This window comes from Alligator mississippiensis, chromosome 11 (genome assembly GCF_030867095.1).
Source record: "Alligator mississippiensis isolate rAllMis1 chromosome 11, rAllMis1, whole genome shotgun sequence".
NCBI lineage: Eukaryota > Metazoa > Chordata > Crocodylia > Alligatoridae > Alligator > Alligator mississippiensis.
The window spans coordinates 19922639-19942106 of NC_081834.1; the positions used below are offsets into that span (position 1 = coordinate 19922639).

General features: G+C 41.4%; 1 protein-coding gene across 2 annotated transcripts in view; it reads left to right on the forward strand.

Annotated features, from left to right (window-relative positions):
- The window catches only part of SECISBP2L (SECIS binding protein 2 like), a 44401-nt gene extending 25827 nt beyond the window's left edge, over positions 1-18574 (forward strand). For both annotated transcript variants that reach the window (XM_006278165.4, XM_019477724.2), the window contains exons 10-18: positions 344-511; positions 663-804; positions 2400-2569; positions 4579-4711; positions 6827-6989; positions 7468-7688; positions 9122-9276; positions 12578-12797; positions 14019-18574. In XM_006278165.4, the coding sequence (XP_006278227.1) occupies positions 344-511; positions 663-804; positions 2400-2569; positions 4579-4711; positions 6827-6989; positions 7468-7688; positions 9122-9276; positions 12578-12797; positions 14019-14692 (2046 nt within the window). In that variant the 3' untranslated portion in view covers positions 14693-18574. The remainder of the gene's footprint in view (positions 1-343; positions 512-662; positions 805-2399; positions 2570-4578; positions 4712-6826; positions 6990-7467; positions 7689-9121; positions 9277-12577; positions 12798-14018) is intronic.
- The last annotated feature ends 894 nt before the right edge of the window (positions 18575-19468 follow it).

Below are 19468 nucleotides of genomic sequence, written 5' to 3' on the forward strand. Positions count from 1 at the left end.
TTAGTTTCCTTCTAAAGGGCTCAGACACAAAATAGTTTATAAAAAAAACAAAATATAATATTCAAATAAGATGATATAGAACAAACTCCGTCTAAAATGCCCCAAAATGGGTGTCTTTCAGAATAAGGATGAAGTGCTATGCAGAATTAAACTTTTTTAATCCTTTAAACTTTAACTTTCTATATAGTAGCTGAATTTTAATTCTTCTCATAGGGAATATGGTACTGGAAAATACCTAATCAGTCACCTTAAGTAAATCCTTTATTAGCCTTTCACATAAGTAATTATTTTTCATGCTGTAACAGCTTTTAATAATGTGTATGTGCTTTCTTTACAACTTTAGCTGGATGACTTACCTGAAAACTCTCCAATCAACATAGTCCAGACTCCCATTCCTATTACGACTTCTGTACCCAAACGTGCAAAAAGTCAGAAGAAGAAAGCCTTGGCAGCAGCGCTTGCCACAGCTCAAGAATACTCTGAAATAAGCATGGAGCAAAAGAAACTTCAGGTCTGTTACATTTTCAACTTCTTGTTGATGGCAGTGGGGTGCGGTAATTCTTTAACACACTGGAATTAGCGTCATCTTTTTTAAAATAGTTGCTCTTTTTAGCTCATTTGGTACACAGACAAAGAAACAGTATATGGTGTTCATGTTATAGGAGGCTTTATCAAAAGCAGCTGGAAAGAAGAGTAAAACTCCTGTGCAGTTAGACTTGGGGGACATGTTAGCAGCTCTCGAGAAACAGCAGCAAGCAATGAAAGCCCGTCAGATCACTAACACCAGACCTCTCTCATACACCGGTATGTCTAACTAAATCTAGTTTTCCATAGCACCTGTTTTGAGTTTCAAAATGTGATCATTCTGAATTTAGTTTCTGAAGTTTCTCATATGATGGCTGCATTTCTGTAAAGTTATGGATATTTTAAACAAGGCTCACAATATTATAAAACTTAATCAGTTTGCAATGTGTTAACTAAAAACTACCTCAAATTGCAGTTTCTTAATCCCTGCACTTTTAGGTACAGCTGTGCCACTTGGGATACAATAATGAATTTCCATCTTATAAACTGACAGATGTTTACTAAAATGGCAGCTTTATCCACTACTTCGAATAATGCTAACCCTGGGGTTCTCAGCCTCCAGTCTGCAGGCCCGATGTGGGCTGCAGGGCTTCCCACAGACCAGGAAGTTTGGTGGCAGAGGAGTAATGGCAGTAAATACGGCCACCCTTCCCTGCTGCCAAATTTCCAAATCCTAAGCCCTGTGCAGCAGGTTGGAGCCAGGTCATGCCCCCTTCCCACACCCCTTTGTCTGGATGAAGCCATACCCTGCCCATCCCCCAGTCTGGATAGAGCTGGGCCCTGCCCACTCTCCTGCTGGGTTTGGGTTGGGGCTGGCTCAAGCTCCCTTCCACCCATGGGGCTAGGTTGGGGCTGAGCCATGGCCCCACTCCCTTGTGGGGCTTGGCCACAGCCCCTGCCCCTGTATGGCTAGGTTGGGCTGGGCCACAACCCTTCCCTTATCACTGGCCCTTGGTGGGGCCAGGTTGGAGCCAGGATGCCAGCCTTCCCCCCTGCCCTCCCCTCCTCCCCCCCTCCCCCCCCAACGCAGCTAGATGGGGCTCTGCTACAACTGTCCTGTGCTGAACTGGGACCACCAGCCACGTACAGCTTGGGAACTGCCCATCTGGGCTACTGACCAAAAAGGTTGAGCACCACTCTGCTATCCTGTTCCTGAGAAATGAACCAAATGCAGCCTGATAATAGACATGGTAGCTTGCTTGCTACTTTGCAGTGCTCACATTTGCAGGGTGTTCTTCTAGCCATAACTTCTGATTTAGCAAGGCTGTATCCAGCAGTTCTGCAAAGATCTTTGATATATGCTGATGTCATCTTCATTTTTAAAACATTTGTTTTGTCCTGGTACCACATGAAAACATCTAATTTCTTCTTTAGAAAAATGTGAGGTTAAGAAGGAGGAAAGATTTATTCTGTTATGCCAACTAATAGGTGTATTTGCTGATTCAGTATCCATGTGTAGATACAGGGTATTTTATGTAGTGGGAATCTTACTGTTCTACATAATTGGATTACAGTAGACACTTGAAGGAGTTGCCCTCCTAATCCTTTGGGGTTTTTTTAATGCTCTACATGTATGTTTATTTTCCTCGAGTCAGTTATTGACTCTTTTTCCTAAAACATGAAGCTCAATTGAATTAAAACTTAAACCATCTGGAAGCAGAAGCACTTGATGATGTAATTTTCCTGTCATTGTGCACTGCTTTTTCCAAGGAAGGAAAATGTTTTTTGAGAAGTCATTAGTGGAAATTCTGAAATGTCAGTTTCCTTTCAGCAATACCTTTCACTGAGAATAATATCTAATTGCTTATATTTAGTTGGCAGTGCTGCTCCTTTTCATACCAAAGAATCGGCCAACAGAAAATCATTAACTAAGGGACAGCCATCTATGGGTTACCTTAATCCTTTGGACTCAACTGCTCCAAAAGTAAAAAGAGGAAAAGAGCGAGAGATAGCAAAACTGAAACGTCCTACAGCACTTAAAAAGGTAAATGGCATAACCTCTTGGAAACTGTCATGTTTCAGGATTTGAGAAATAAAATGACTTGCATAGTTATTTCAGTAATTTTTAGCTGTTGTCTGGTGGCATAGAGTATAGGGCTGAGACTCCTGCATTCCTGAATTCAGTCCTGACACCTGTGTCAATGTCTTGCTCTGTCATTTTACTTGTACATTTTAAAGCAGTTGCAAGAAATTATTAAATAACTGGATTGAACAGAGGTTCAGTTGTGTGGAAAAAGTAGCTACACTGTTGTGATTGACTGGTAGAAATCAATCTACATTGGTGCTTTCTAGTATGTAATGCACCGAGGCAAGGGTCAAGATCTGGCCTGTGGACCATAGGTTTCTGTCCCCAGAGGTCTAGTCTGGTAGGAGAGATCACCAACATGGAGCTGTGGTGGTGCTACGCACCCCCTTTGCAGCACTTCCCTCCACCATGTCTTCACTTCTCTAGCTGCAGGTGTTGCAGATCTGCAGCAATTATGAATACAAGCAACTGGTAATTTGGGGAGCTTCCAGCCTGCTGCTAGGGCCAGGTTGCAAGCTCTGGCCCATGCCAGCAAAAGGCTGCTGACACCTGCACGAGGGTGTTTTTACTACTTTGATAACTAACTCTTTTTTCAAAAAGTTACATTAATACATTTTACCTAAATGCAAATGAATGTTGTGTCCACTCATGTTTAAGACTAACACAAATGTGGTGCAGCATCCCATGCGCCAGTGCAGTACACCTCAGGTTTCAGTGACAAAGCATTGACCCGATCCTGAAATGGCCAGGTAGAATTTTTGCAAGACCATGTTAGTTTTGGTGTGAAGCCCAGGATGAGATTTAGATGCTTTCTGCTAGAAATAGGCTTTCTGTGATGATCATGTCCTGGATTGATATGGTCAGATGTTCTGTCCTGGCTGAACTATATAATCAGTGTGGGACCCAAAGGCTGCAGAACAGGGATTGGCAAATTTTGATCTGCAGGAGAAATCCAGCCCATAAGGACATTTGAACCTGTCAGGGAATCGGCAGCATGTTCCAGCCATGGCAGCAGAGGCATCCCCAGGCTCAGCATCTGCTGATGGGTGGGCATACAGAGGTTTGAAGCCCACAGTGGGGTTGCAAACAGCAGCCTCTAGTGGCAGAAGGTTGTTAACCCCTCTTTTAGAAGCAAAGACTTCATTAAGCTCCAATCGTGATCCCCTAATTTTTGGCAAATTTGGGGTTAGCTAAAGATGCTTCAAGGAATAGCTTTCTCGTGATCTTCTGGATTTAGGGGATGCAGTATGCTTCCAACATCCCCTGGGAACAGCCCTCCCACTAGCTGTGGGGGCCTAAAGCAAGTAATGTATAGCGGGTTACTCTTTACTCTGACCTTGCTATGCATGGATTCTCCTATGCCAGGTGACAGGTTGGAAAGTTCACGTGAGCATTTCTCACTGAAAGCAGCATAAAAGGGACAGGAACAGGGCCAAAAATCTGTTCCATACATTTGATTTTTTTTTCTCATTGCAACACTTGTTTGGCTATTTTGGTCTGTCTTTGTTACAACAAAGGTCTACATCATTTCAGCACTTTATATAGTCCTCTTTCACAGGAAAGAATAGAAGATTCTATTGTTGTTTTTTTTAATTACGTTCGTGCACCAGGTATATTACCAGGAGTGGGAGTGAGAAGCAGTGAGAGAAGTGAATGTTCTTTCCATACGGAAGTTGGAAAGTATTTACAACAAAAGCTGTGAAACCTCCTCCCAGCAGCAGTGCTTATAACATAAACATGTGTTCATACATGGTGGAAACCTTAAAAGAAATTTTCCTTGTATCTTCCATCAGTTAAGGAATTTTTAAATGGGTAGTTTAAGTTGCTCTAAGACATTTTGACATAGTAACACTGAAAGTAAACCCAGTGTTTTCTATGTAATAGAAGTATCTTAGAAGTATCTCCACTGTAGAAATCTATAACCTGCAGGTTTCTAATTGATTGAAAGTCTGTATCTTTGTTTATAGATTATTTTAAAAGAGAGAGAAGAAAAGAAAGGTCGTTCAACTGTGGATCACAGTCTTCTAGGATCTGACGAACAGAAAGAGGTTCAAATAAGTTTAACTTCTGACCAGTCTCAGGAGATAGCCTCACAAGAAGGTAAGAACTCTTATATTTTTATAACCCTTTTATAATACATTTCACTGATGGTAGCTTGTTATACAGGCAACCCCCACTTAACACTGTTTCACTTAGCACTATTTTGCTATAACGCTCATTTTAAATTGATACCTGATTTCACTTAGCACTCAGCGAGTTTCATTATAACGCTCGCGGTCGCCATCTTAGGTTGTCAAATACTTCTGGTTTCACTTAACGCTCATTGTTTCAGGAACCAATTAGGAGCGGGGGTTGCCTGTACATTGAATATCTATTTCCCTTCTGAGGTGCTAGAAATTTGTCCAGAAGGCTTATATTCTAGGTCATCCAATATGTAAGATTCTTCCCAGTCTCATTGAGTCTAGTTTAAATGACTAAAATACGAAGTCTCACACCTCATTTGAGATGCTTCTTTCTCCTGGGCCACCCTATTAAGAAGCTTTTTTTTCTGACATCTGGTAAAAACTTCAATTTAATCATTGCTACTTTTAACTTTGAATTTCTGTTGGGCCTTCTCATCAGCTGTTCTATAATATTTGGAGTTGGTAAATGGTTCAAACCTTGCTTCCAGCTTCAGTAATCTACTATTCACTTTGCTCTCGTTTCTCAAAAAGTGTTTCACTTCTTGTGAGCTTAACATATGTACTCAAATCCAAGACTAGGTCCCTCTTCTCCCCCTCCTACCTCCTTCTCCCCCACCACCACCACCCCCGGCGCCGCCAATCACTGTAGTGGGAATTTTTAAAAAAGCCTGATCTAGGTCTACAAAATGTATCAATGCACCTCTAATACATTGGTCTGATATTGGATTGGTACCGTTTTTTAAAGAAAATTGTCTGTACAGGTTTTTCTCGCCAACCATGGTTTTGAGTATCCACGCTTCAGAGAAAAGGGGGGTACAGTCTGAAAATGCCCCCACGGTCCCCCTGGCCCTACTTATGCCTCTCACACTTCCTCTGCTCTCCTGGCCCTGCCAGTTTGCCAACCATGGGAACTTCCAGGAACCTAACCCGCATGGCTGGTGAGGGAAACCTGTATTGGAAATTGGCCCAATGGAGCCGATAATTTGGCTTATAAATGCTCATGCGTGCACACAGCCACAGTACAGCATGCAGGCAGTGAGGAGCAGAGCCTGGCAGCGTGGAGAGCTCCCTCCTGGGAAGTCAGTTGTGGTGGAAGGGGTGTGGGGGCAGGGGGGAAGGCAGATCAACACCACCCCCTGCCCCCAATGAGAGAGGGGGCAGGAGCAGGTGCTGCCCAGCCAGGGTAGGGCAGGGTGCTCGGTGGGTGCTCAGTGGCTCCCACTGCTGCTTGTACCCTGGGAGGGCATGGGGGTGGGGGGCATGTGCCCCTGGATCTCCGCGGGGCAGGCAGGCTGCAGCTGTGGGCTGGAGCTGGGACTGTGCCTGGCTTTTCTTGCCAAGGGCTGGGCTCAAGGCAGGGGCTACAGAGGGGGTTGCAACCACCCCAGATTTCACCATAGCTCCCTCCCAGCGCTGCCGCCACCTGCCTGCCCAGTGCATTGGGGGAGGCAGGGGCTGAGCTGGGAAGAGCCAGGGGTGGAGCAGGTGGCAGCGCTGAGAGGGAGCTATGGTGAAATCATCTGACATCTACAGGGCTTGCTTGATGTGGGTCCTTACTGGATCCTTGCCAGCATCTGCCAGGGTTCCCTTTAGTCTCATGTCTGTGTCCTCTGTCTTTTGCTTCTGGGAGACGGCCCACTCTTCTGTTTTTTCAGATCCCCTCTCTTGAGGCCTCATTCTCCTTAGGAAGGAATTCCCAATTGCATAAACTTGTTACTTCATGGTGTTTATATCTTGGTAGCCTCTCTTCTTTTGCTGCTTCCTCAGTACAGATCTTGTCTTTTTGTTCAATAGTATTTGTAGCAAATGTTAAGTTCCTGACAGTTGAAATATGTGCAAAAATAAGGTAAATATCGATATGATATGAGAATTCTGCTCGGTGCTTGCAAATGATCATGCTGATAGTGGTGTAGAAAGAGAGGTGATAAGTTGCATGTATTATTATGCATTTAAACTTTTTAAACTGTTTTAAACTTTGGATTTTGTATGTAAAGGCATTTTATGTTTCAAAGCTATAATCCATTTATTCCAGAAACTGGACTAAGTATGCCTAGTGATACTTCGCTCTCTCCAGCAAGTCAGAACTCTCCATATTGCATGACTCCAGTATCACAAGGCTCCCCTGCTAGTTCGGGGATAGGTAGTCCCATGGCATCTTCAGCAATAACGAAAATTCACAGCAAAAGATTCAGAGAGTAAGCACTTCCTATAAGTTACCTTGTACCCAGTGCAAACACGCATTTATTCCTGACACTTGTTCTTACTTGCTTGTCACAAGATAAATTATAATTTTGAGGAGCTTCTTTCAAGGAGGGTGGCAGTTGAACTTCAGTGCTGTTGAATTACCTGTAACCAACATACCAATGCCTTTCCTATTGATTTATATCAAGAAATAATCAATTGTGCCATTAATTTTATTTTCTGTTGCTTCATATTTGGGGCAGGTAGTATTCTGACTGAATACAATTCATTATTATTATATTTGAAAAATCTTTACATCTTTCCAGGTATACACTTTATTTTCCTAAATAAAAATGCATTTATAAACTAAGTAACACATATCAAGGAAGTAAAATGTTTTGGTAATTTTTTTCTTAGAAAGAAAAGTTACATGGCAGTGAACTAGTGTTGTGTGCACTATGTGCTAAAACATGATGTTTTCTGAATTGACAGATATTGCAATCAAGTCCTAAGTAAAGAAATAGATGAATGTGTAACTCTGCTATTGCAAGAGCTTGTCAGCTTCCAGGAACGAATTTACCAAAAGGATCCAATGAGAGCTAAAGCAAGGAGAAGGCTTGTTATGGGTCTGCGGGAAGTTACTAAGCATATGAAGTTAAACAAGATCAAATGTGTGATAATTTCTCCAAACTGTGAAAAAATCCAATCAAAAGGTATGTGAGCTTTTGATGAAACAATTTAATTTTTAATTGGTGTGTGTATGCTGCATTTTCCCCAGTGTCACCCTACCGGTATCTTTTATTAAAACCTTTGTTGTCCCAGGGAATGACCTCTTACCTCTCCTTTGTAAAATGAGTTCATATTGCTCTGCCCTTTATTTCTGCTGTTATGACTACAAGAAAGTAGCCCATGTTGTATAGTTTACATGGAAATCTAGCATGACTGTATTTAACCTTTAACAGCACTAGTTTACATCAGAGGTGTCAAAAATATGGGCCACATCTGGACTGCAGAGCCCCATCTGGCCCCTGCTGCTGGCTCTGGGTCTTGAGCTGACCCTCAAACTACATACAGTGCATGCTGGACTGCTGAAGCATGTGCCTGCTTTGGAACCTGTGCTGCATGCAGCACCCACACAGGGCTAGTCTGAGATCACCACATGCCCCCACTCCAGCTGGTCTGGGACACAAGCTGCACACAGCATCCATTCCAGTCATTCAGGGCAGGTGACACATCAGGTCCCAGAGTTGCGAGTGCTAGAGGTGAGATCCTGTGAGCCCACTCCCTCTTGTATGATGGATCCAGTGCCTACTATGGCCAGTCTGTGAGTGTCACGTGATACCTGCTCCAGTCAGGAGCATGGTCCTGGACTGGCGAGAGCAAGTGCTGTGGGTGCTGATTGTGGCATGTTGAGGATGAAGGTGGGGCTCAATCCAGACTGTGGGATTGCCTCTGCCCTGTTCCCACAGCCCATGGATTGGTCATGCACCATTCATTTGGCCCATGGGGCCGAAGGAGTTTGACACCCTGACTTATATTTAAAAAAAAAAAAAAAAAAAGGAAAGAAAGAAAGAAAAATGATATTTTGATTGTAGTCCTCTTCAGTCATTTTCATATTCGTTGTCTAAAGTGTTTTCACCAGGAATTGTGCTTGTCTGTGTTTACCTCTCATGTCTAGTGTATTTTGGCCATCACCACAAAGCAGATGATTTCCTGAGAATATGGAAGAGGAAGGAAAGTTCTGTTGAATCACAGAGAGCTCCTTCTGAGAGTGCCTGCAGCGATATTGCTGTTGGCCCACAGAGTTGGGTTCAGAACATGCCCAGGTGTACAGATTAGTGGCTATGTACACTAAAGTACTGCTTGTTCTGTTGGAGTACAAGACTCGTCTAATTTAATTTTTTTGAACACTGTCTTCACAGCATTACTACTTGTACAAAGATATTTGTTTGCTGATTTTTCTTTTTCCCTCTCCCTTCCCCCACCCCTCCAGCAAGTGGTTTAAATTAAACAACTTGTGGTTGTATATAATGAAGTTTTTAGCTGTTTAAGATGTGCACACATTATGGGATTCAGAATTGAATCCAAATGTATCATTACTGATAATTATTCTGCACTTCAGCTTTCAATGTGTTTTTCTCCTAAGGTGGATTGGATGAAGCTCTGTATAATGTAATAGCCATGGCACGGGAGCAGGAAATTCCTTTTGTCTTTGCCCTTGGACGCAAAGCTCTTGGTCGTTGTGTGAACAAGTTAGTTCCTGTTAGTGTGGTGGGAATCTTCAACTATTCGGGTGCTGAGGTAGGTGACTTATGTCTGCAGAATGGCTGAAATAGTGAATATCCTTTTCTGTTTCTTTCATATGATGTATGTGAGCAAAACTTTATTGTTCTTGAGCTTGCAAAATCTCTGTAGTAAATATGCAGGGTATTGACTAACAGGCTGCAGAGGCCAATTTCACATTGACCAATGTTCAAAACTGTATATTTGCAGAACTGATAGGCCAGTGCATGTTCATTTAATGTTAGATTTGCTGTCCCCCCCCCCTCCTTCCTCTTAGAGAGAGAAATATTTGGACCAGACTTGCAGACTCCTTGAAGGGGATCACTGGTAGTGAGGAAATCTAGCAGGACCCTAACACTCCTTTTCCTTGCATCACAGGATTATCTCTTGCTTCATTTGGCAAGAAATTATGTTGGGGGTAGTGTGCTGACTTACTGAATGTGACCTGTGCTTGCAGCATGTTGTCTTGGTTTGTGATGTAACCAATCCTGTCCTCCACATAGACAGTAGGTGCAGTTTGTACTAAAACTTGTGTGGATTTGATTGATTTTATTTATTTAAATTTTATTTGGGGCAAAGGGAGTTGGATTTCTCAAGCAAATCCCGGGACGTCATTCTCCCCTTGTACTCAGCCTTAGTGAGGCCGCAGCTGGAGTACTGTGTCCAGTTTTGGGCTCCACAATTCAAAAAGGATGTGGAGAAGCTTGAGAGAGTCCAGAGAAGAGCCACGCGCATGATCAGAGGTCAGGGAAGCAGACCCTACGATGACAGGCTGAGAGCCCTGGGGCTCTTTAGCCTGGAAAAGCGCAGGCTCAGGGGTGATCTGATGGCCACCTATAAGTTTATCAGGGGTGACCACCAGTATCTGGGGGAACGTTTGTTCACCAGAGCGCCCCAAGGGATGACGACTAGGTCGAATGGTCATAAACTACTACAAGACTGTTTCAGGCTGGACGTAAGGAAGAATTTCTTTACTGTCCGAGCCCCCCAAGGTCTGGAACAGCCTGCCACCGGAGGTGGTTCAAGCGCCCACATTGAACACCTTCAAGAGCAAACTGGATGCTCATCTTGCTGGGATCCTATGAACCCGGCTGACTTCCTGCCCTTTGGGCAGGGGGCTGGACTCGATGATCTTCCGAGGTCCCTTCCAGCCCTAATGTCTATGAAAAAAAAAAAATCTATGAGAAAAGCTGTTTTATGTAAATAATATATGTATTGCATCATCAGAATACTTATTTGTCAGCGCTAAGTAGTAGGGGTGTAATTCAGATTTGGCCCGAATCGGGGACGGGGACAGTGATTCAATTCATTGACTCAGATCATTGTCCCTGATTCGATTTGGCGAATCAGTGACACAGACACAACTTTAAATGGTTTTTTTCTACATGCCTAGAGGTAGCAGTGTGGCTTTTGAATGCTGCGATGCTGGGGTGGATGGAGAATCCCATAGGAGTGCAGAAGGGCCCTCCACGTGCTTGCCAGCGAACCCAGAAATGGACCAGAAGTATTTCTGATCCACTTCCGGGTTCACCAGGGAGTTTGGTGATTTGGCCATGGGGGGACCCTGGGTACCATCACCCCCTAGACCCAGGAGACACCAGTCACCAAGCCAGGGGGACACGGTGGGGCCTGCTTGCTCTCCAGCAGACCCAGAAGTGCTTCTGGTCCACTTTGGAGTCTGCTGTCAAGTGCGCAGGAGAGCCCCCTGCACTTCTGTGGGACGCTCTATGCAACCCAGCATCACAGCACTTACGAGCCCCTGCTACCTATAGGTATGTAGAAAAAACACTTAAAGCTGTGTCAATGTCCAAATCTTTCCGAATTGATTCAGAGAGATTTAAAGGGTCTCCTGATTCGATTCAGATATTCGGCCACCAAATCGGGCTGAATTGAATTGGGGACCGAAGCTTCACACAGACCTACTAAGTAGGTGTATGCATTATCCAGAATGGAAGCTTGCGGTACCAAGGGAAATGTAGCCAAGCTGCTGCCCAACTGGCTGGGGCTACCATTCTTTTGTCTCTCCTGAAACATATTGTCATGACCCAAAGGTCTGGTTTTTTTGTGTGTTTCGGCACTAAGAATTATCCCCGTGGGTTTACAGCTTCATTGCACGGAGGAGTTCTGCTGCGCAGAGAACCCACATGCAAAGGAGAGTTCCCGCCACTTTGCAGCGGTCTTTGCAGGGTGCATTTCCCTTTGCAACACAGAAATGCACGGTGCAAAGAGTTCCTGCTCGTTGTATGCAAATTTGTGCCCCGCAATTGGCTAGTGCTAAATTATTCACACGTGGCAGCTAGCGATTGGCCTGCTAGCCGTATAAGAGGCTCGAGCAGTTTCCGCCCAAGCCGAAGAGGACTCCGCATCCATGTCGTGGGGACTCTGGGTGTACACGGCAGGGTAATAGAAACCCTGTATGTCGCTCAGAGGAGTTTGGTGGCCTGATCCACCGCCCACCTCTTCCCGTCTTCGAACGGAGCCTACTATAAGCCGTATCGACGAGTTTTATGCGCGCTTGTCCTGGACATCCGGAGTTCTGTCTGCGTGGAGCCTAGCAAACTCCACGTAATTGTTCGTGTTTTGTCTGCGTGGAGCCTAGCAAACTCCACGTGTGTTCGTGTTTTCTGTTGTAACCACAACTCAAGCAAGTTCTCAGCCTGCACCACGACCATCTTGGTGTAAGTAAACAATCTTAAAATCAACTGCTAAGTGTCTGTGCCTAATCCTAGCTTGGCGACCTCCCTCTCCGACCCGGCCTGCCCGGGCTGCCGGCCACAGCTCGTGTGCAGAGCGATGAAAAGGGCCCGGGGCCTGACCCGGCCTGCACACATATATTACTGAAATCGGCAACCTACTTGAATTCCTTGAACATGCAAAATAAGAACATTTCTTATTCTGGTCTACAAGATGTTCTGCAAATCCATTGCCCAGGCTGAAGGCTTGACTGTTGGCTCTCCACATCTAGATGTGTCATAACACAATGCATTCAAAAATATTTTTGGAGATCAGCTTATTAGTGAAACCATAGATGCAAAATATAAACTACACCAGTTATAATAAGTTGTTTTTTTTCCAGTGTCTTCCTACCATTTGGAATGGATTGATGGCATTTTTCCTGAAAGCTTGTAAATAATCAGTATTCTAACTTTTGCTGTCTACTCCAGTGTCATCTAAAACTATCACAGTGGAAAGAAAAAATTGCGAAAATGTGAGAGTAACTTTAACAGAAACGACTGCTTTTCATAGTTAGGTCTTGAGAAATACTGTGAAAATACTTTTTGTAAATAACTAATAAATAGAAATATGCTTTTATATTTAGGACTTATTCAATAAGTTGGTATCACTGACTGAGGAGGCCAGAAAGGCATACAGAGATATGGTTGCAGCCATGGAACAGGAACAGGCAGAAGAGGCCCTAAGAAATGTTAAGAAGGCACCTCATCACATGGGACATTCTCGTAACCCTTCTGCAGCAAGCGCTATCTCATTCTGTAGTGTTATCTCAGAACCCATATCTGAAGTGAATGAGAAGGAGTACGGTAAGTGAGAAGGCTTATGGAAGGAACATGGTAATTTATATTTCCATAACCAAAATGTAGGACTTGCCAAATGATTCTTACGTTAGCATTTAGCCATATATAAATTTAAAAACAAATGAAATAAAATATTATACAAGTTCTGGAGGGTGATCCCAAATTGGTCAAGCTTCTAAGTAGCCAGGGCAAGCTTCTGGGGAATTCTTCCTGAAATGCATGAGAATAATGCTTTTAGTCCTACTTCAGAGCTGTGGTCTAACTTCCTAATACTGCTTCAATGCAAAGCAGTTTAGAAAGGCAACAGGAGGATCTGCTTCCAAGTAGAAGAATTCTCCCATAGCCTTGAGTTTATATAAGAAGACACAGCCTTGAACACCTATAAAGGGGTCATGTAACTGAGGAAGAACAAGAGGCAGGAAAGAGCCAAGGTAGACAGAAACATTTAAAGTTGATGCTGAAGGGAAGTTGGCAAAGTGTCCTGGAGGGTGGCCATGACCTGAGCAATAATCAAACTTGATTTATGAGTCAGCTCGTTTAAGCGCAATGCATAAGAGGGGGGCAGGGGTGGGACTGCACCAATCTTGCAATTCGAGCATAAAATAGTTGTATGATCAAGGACAAATCGGTAGTATAAATTGCCATGTCCCTGAGCCAGCCCTTCTCTTAATTAAGTTTCTGTCTTGATTGCTGTAACATGGATTTTTGCATTTGGTTTTTCTACTTTAATATCTGAATTCTGAATCAGTATTTGTTTCCCAGCAAGATGGTGCTTTAATACTATTTTGGCAACTTCCTTTTGGATTGTTAGTGGGAAAATCTTTGTATTCTTTTGCCTGCACACCTCAACCTTTGCTTTTTCCATCTTTCTTGTTTGTAGGTCCGAAGCAAGTATAGCACCTCTTCTTTGGGTTTCAGAATGAGTTATAGAACCCGTCTTAAATAAGTTTCTGTAATCATTCTAACTCTTTTTTCAAATTGTTTTTTTCTCTATGTAAGTTTCTGACCAGTTTACTGTCATTCAGTACCTCTCTTAATTCTTGACTTGTACTACTTACTAGTGCTGTCCCACTTGTATGCAAGTGTACTTATACGAGTTGATGCATGAACTGCCATATTACCTCACAAGTTTCTTAAACAAGTTCTCTAGGGTTGTTGTGATTGTTTAAAAAAATATCTCAAAGTAAATGTCAATTTTCTGATAAACTGTTATCTTGACATTTTCAGAAACAAACTGGAGAAGCATGGTGGAAACATCTGATGGGCTAGAAACTTCTGAAAATGAGAGGGAGTCCTCATGTAAGGCTACAGTTCCAGAAAAATCTGTTAGTGCTCCAAATGAAAAAGCCACTGTTAATAAACAGTCGCCTCTAGCTACAATAGGGACTACCTCAACTGTGAATCATGGAAAAACCATGGTAAGTGACAAAGAAGAGGTGAAGCCAGATGACAATCTGGAGTGGGCCTCACAACAGAGCACCGAGACAGGATCTTTGGATGGCAGCTGCCGGGATCTTTTGAATTCCTCCATGACCAGCACCACAAGTACTCTTGTACCAGGAATGCTTGAAGAGGAGGAGGAGGATGAGGAGGAGGAAGATGAAGATTATACCCATGAACCTATTTCTGTAGAGGTTCAGCTTAATAGCAGAATTGAATCTTGGGTCTCAGAGACCCAAAGAACTATGGAAACCCTTCAGCTTGGGAAAACCCTTAGTGGTGCAGAGGAAGATAATACAGAACAAAGTGAAGAGGAAGAGATAGAAACTCCCGAGCAGGTAGATGCAGTAATTGATGGTGAGGAATGGACAGCAGATAAGCACACAAGTAATGTCCAACATAAACCCACCATCTGCAGTTCTCTGAATAAAGAAAACACTGATTCCAACTTTATGCCGTAAAGTAAGCACAAACTCAGGAACTTTTAAAAAAAAAATTATATTAAAACTGTTGTAAGGTTGCAGCCATTACTTTGTATGCTTCATCTCAACGTTTTGCACTGTTAAACATTTAATATGCGTATTTAATTCACAACAGATATTTTTGTAGCTGTCTTTGTTACTTGTTTCATTAAAAAAAGACAAAACTGTAACTTAGCTTTTAATCAGGATCTGTAGCTCCCAGAAATGAAATGATCTGTGTAAAATTTCAGTTTATAGGTATTCATTTGAGCCTTGTTTTGTAAAAGGAAAATACTTATAAATGACCAATTTTAAACAAAATTCTTTTAAAATGTGCTGCTTCAACTCATTCTGAAAACATCCACGTTTTAAGACTGGCAAAAATGACCACCATTTCTAGTCATTTTAAACCATTTGGCCATAATTTTCTAATAATACCAGGAAAAAAAAGATGTTTTGCTTCTCTTGAAAGAAAAGCTGAAAGCCCCCACTTTCACTCAAAAGAGAGTAAATTTATAAGGAAATGTATGCATGATTTTTATGCCAAAATAGATGCAGCATTTTAGTTGGTTTGTGAGGGTGTGTGTGTGTTGAAAGCTGCTGACTGTGCTGAGATTGGTCACAATAAGCTTGAAATAACTTTTGATATCAGAATAATTCCAACCACAATGGCAAAATAATTATAGATAATGTATTTATTTGTTTGCAAATGTCAGGCTGTAAAAAGTCACTGTGTCTATAGAGCCACAGCTTGGGGAACCATTAACTATGATCACCATCCATGTTGTTCTTAGAAACTTACTGCTTCCTTCTCTTTTTCACTTACCTCAGAATTGCTGATGTGCATAATTTAATTTTAAAAAATCCAGACAGAAGTTTAAATATTTAACAGTGACCGATCTAGTGGCTCAGTGTATTGATGGTGTTCACTTGCATGCTCTCTTCCTGGGCACTTCCTGTATTGTGTTCAGGATCAATCTTTGAATTAAATTTTCTCATTTGAAAATGTGAACTTCTGTTCCTCAGTTGTAGCAGCTTAAGCATTGACCTCAAGAGTAGTAAAGAAAGTAGTGGTTATATGAAAGGGGAAGTGCCCTGAAGTACTTAGAAGTGTTTCAGTGGTTTGGAAATTGGGAGTTAAAATGAATGTTACTATAGACTTGTTCCATGTTTGTTCCTAGCGTTGAAATTTAAATCTATCTGATGAATGAATTTGCTTCTGATTTGAGGATGGAGTCCGTGTCCAAACCTTGCCTGCAATGAGTCTGAATTTTCCAACTTTAGTACTGGGTATAGAGGTCCTGAAGCTGTCAGTACCAAGGATTTTGCTGCAAGAGTAGCCAAAGAGTAGCTTGCATGAATAGTGACTTTTCTGGGGGGGAAGGGGCTTGGTGGATCTCATAGGTATGTTTTAGTGCTACATAACTGTTCTAGACCACTTGCATTTTAAAAAAGGAGGCATTGGAAACTTTCAATGGCACAATACAATTTGATCTTTTTAGCTGCACATAAACTTTGTTTAATGATTTTGGGACCAGCACTTCTAATATTTGCAATACTGGCAATTTATTTTTGCTGGAAAAATCAGACTCTGGGTTTAGGGATAATATAATCCTCTCATGCTAACAAGCATAGTAGAAATTAAAGTATTATGTGTCTAATGTAGACATAGCAAATGCTATATGGGAAAGTGTTGAAAAGAGCTGCTGGTACAACTGGCCGTCTGTTCTGTCATGTTCTTAGTTCCTTAATATAATATTCCTAGATACTAGAACAAGCATTGTATAGAAATACAAAAGGGTAAGGAATGATGCCTCCTTATTAACTCCCAACTATTTGTATGGCAGATTTTACTGTCTGTATATTTTTGAAAAGTTTCTTTGCCTTAGGAAATGATAGGGTTTTGAACTGCTGACAGAGTCAAAACTTGCTTATGGACACAGCTCCCAGTCACACCAACTCTGATCATGGGTGCACATCAAGGACAGAATTTGACCAAAACTTTATTTAAAAAAAAACAAACCACTTGTACATTTCCTTTTGTTTATTCAGTGCCAGTGATTCAAATAACTCTTAATCTTGAGGTAATATAATTACAAATTTTTATATGTCTCTTCTGAATTTTGACTGTCATTTTAAACTGTTGGCATTTGTATCAAACAGTAAAGGCTCTTGTAATCTTCAGACCATTATATAATTGTTATTTTGCTACAGGTTTCCTAAATAATACTGAGTTCCTAAAGGTGATTGCAGCACTTCTGGTACCCCTCAGTTGGCCAGTAGATGAGGAACCTAGTCAAGTTTGACAGATCACCTTTAGAAGGGCAAACCAAAAATGAGTGAAGGAAACCACTTAGCATTGTTTCCTTTTTTGATGGCCAGGAATGAGCAATAACAGAGAGGAAGAACAGTGCCTCTGGGATGAGGTCTATTTACATCTAAAACTAGGGAAGTATCTTGCAATGTTGAGCACTTGAGAGGAATAACTCATTGTGGTAATCTTGATTCTCTCCATAGCGGAAATAGCCTAACAGTGTTTCATAACTTTCTGATAGGCTGTTTTGTACAGTACCCTGGTTTTTTTTTTTAAGATAGCTGGATTTCTATATCAATGTAAAAGTATACAGTTTGTTATACTAGTTGTTACACTCCCAAAAACTGGTGTTTCTGAAGTTATAGATGTAAAGATGTTGGGGTTTTTTTCTTTGTGAAGATGATTATCCAGAAAACAAGTATTTAACTTTTCTTAAGATGTTCTTATAGGTCTTGATTTCACTATGTTTAATGCATCTGGCAAAACATTAGAAATAATATGTAATGTGTGGTAGGGTGTCTGGTTCAAGTTGATGGGGTGGTTATGTATACAATGTATTTAACATTTCCAATATCTGTGGAAAAATAAACAAACGTAGATAAAATTGGACATAAAGGAGAAAATCCTGAGGAATTTGTCCTTATTCAGAGGAATTTTGTTTTCTTAGTTTGTCTGAATAAGGCTGTAGGACTGGATCCTGTAAACACATGCCTATTTGACTTTTTAGGAACATTTGTCCTGTTGGCTTTAATAGATTTTATTTGCATGTTTAACTAAGCACCTGTCTAAGTGCAAGCAAGCTTGAAACTAAGCAGTGACTGAAGGTTTGGGGCCCATATTTTTTTAATGAAAATGACAAACTCTTCTACAATGATGCACTTGTCTGATTTCTTAAAATAAAGGTGAGATATGTTTAATACTCAATTGGGTGGAGGTTTATACAGCGTTATTCAGTCCAGTTCCTTAACACAAAGCTTAAATTTGATTAACATTACTTTAAATATGTATGCAAAAAGTATTATCGTTTGAAAAGCTGCTGTTTGCTAAAACTGTCATTAAGTATTTTCTGTGAAGTTGTGCCAACTAATCAAAATATTCAGTTGATTTCAATATTTTAATCGCAAAAATTCAGTAAGACCTGTTTACAAAAACCAGCACAAGAAAGCCATAGATGGAAGTTAGATGGGTTTGTTACCCAGCCCTGCCACACGCAGTGAAATGTAAGAATGTCCAACTTGAAATTCTACTCTACAGAAAGGCAGCAGTGAAAATGCAGTTGGCACAGCCTACCTTCTAAATATTCATAAATGGCTTATGTATTTTATTTTTAAATGAATTCTAATAAGGTAAACTTTAATCTTTAATGTCTTAAAATTTGTAGTAACAATACTTAGGTTAAAATAGTAGAATATTATAAAAAATACACAGAATTTTGTTCAGTTTTTTTGTTGTATGAAGGATAATTGTTCTGTCTACCATACTTTTTTGGAGTAATAACAGCTTTTTGCACTATGTAAATACTAGTGGGGAATTCTTCCATAACTAATAAAAATGATTGTAGCAATGTCTGGTCTAGTACTGCAGTGATTTATTTAATTACCAGTTACACAGCGTAATGCTTGTTTTTGTTTGAGCACCATATGCTGAACACCTGATCAAGTGTGAAGATGTGCTGCTGTTTTATTTTCCACGCCTCGGTGCCATTCTGTAGCTTGTCCACGAGGTGGAGATGCCTCTGGGCCTCCTCAGTTTGCCTCCATGGTAATGAACAACATGCTAACAAGGCATTGTTTCCAAATTCAGAGTTTGCTCCTAGGAGGGTCACTGCCCATTCTCTTTGGTTACCATCACTGAAATGTTTCCAGATAACAAGACCATGTCCTGAAGCCTGCTTTATATCATTAGAGATGTATGTTTTTGTCATTTACAAATTCTATAAAGACTACTTGAATGAGAACTCAAGAGACTTTTGCACAAAATCTTTGTTGAGTGGAGTTTTCAGCAGAGCTCTTGGCATTCTTTCATACAGTGAATAAAATATAACAGAGGGTTTGTCTACATGAGGAAATTTACTGGCACAGCCATTCTGGTTATAATTATACCACTACAGCTATGCTGATAAATTTCCTGGTATAGACAAACCCTAGCTATGAACAGCATATTTTCAGGCTGAAGTGGTAAAGTTGGCCTTTATTAATGCACACAAATAACTGTAAAAGAGTGTAAATGAGGCAAATACACCAGGCTTTGAGAAGCAGAGGCTGACATTCACTAATGCATCCATTAATCCCATACACATTTCTGATGCAACAGTCACCATGGCATGAAAACAATATTTAGAATGTAGGATTAGAAGAGACTTTATGGGTCATCATATCTAGTCCCCCCCTGTTGCATCGGATAATCCTGGAAAAATGTAGGCTTAGATATGATATGTAAAATGAGTCACTTCTGACAACCTC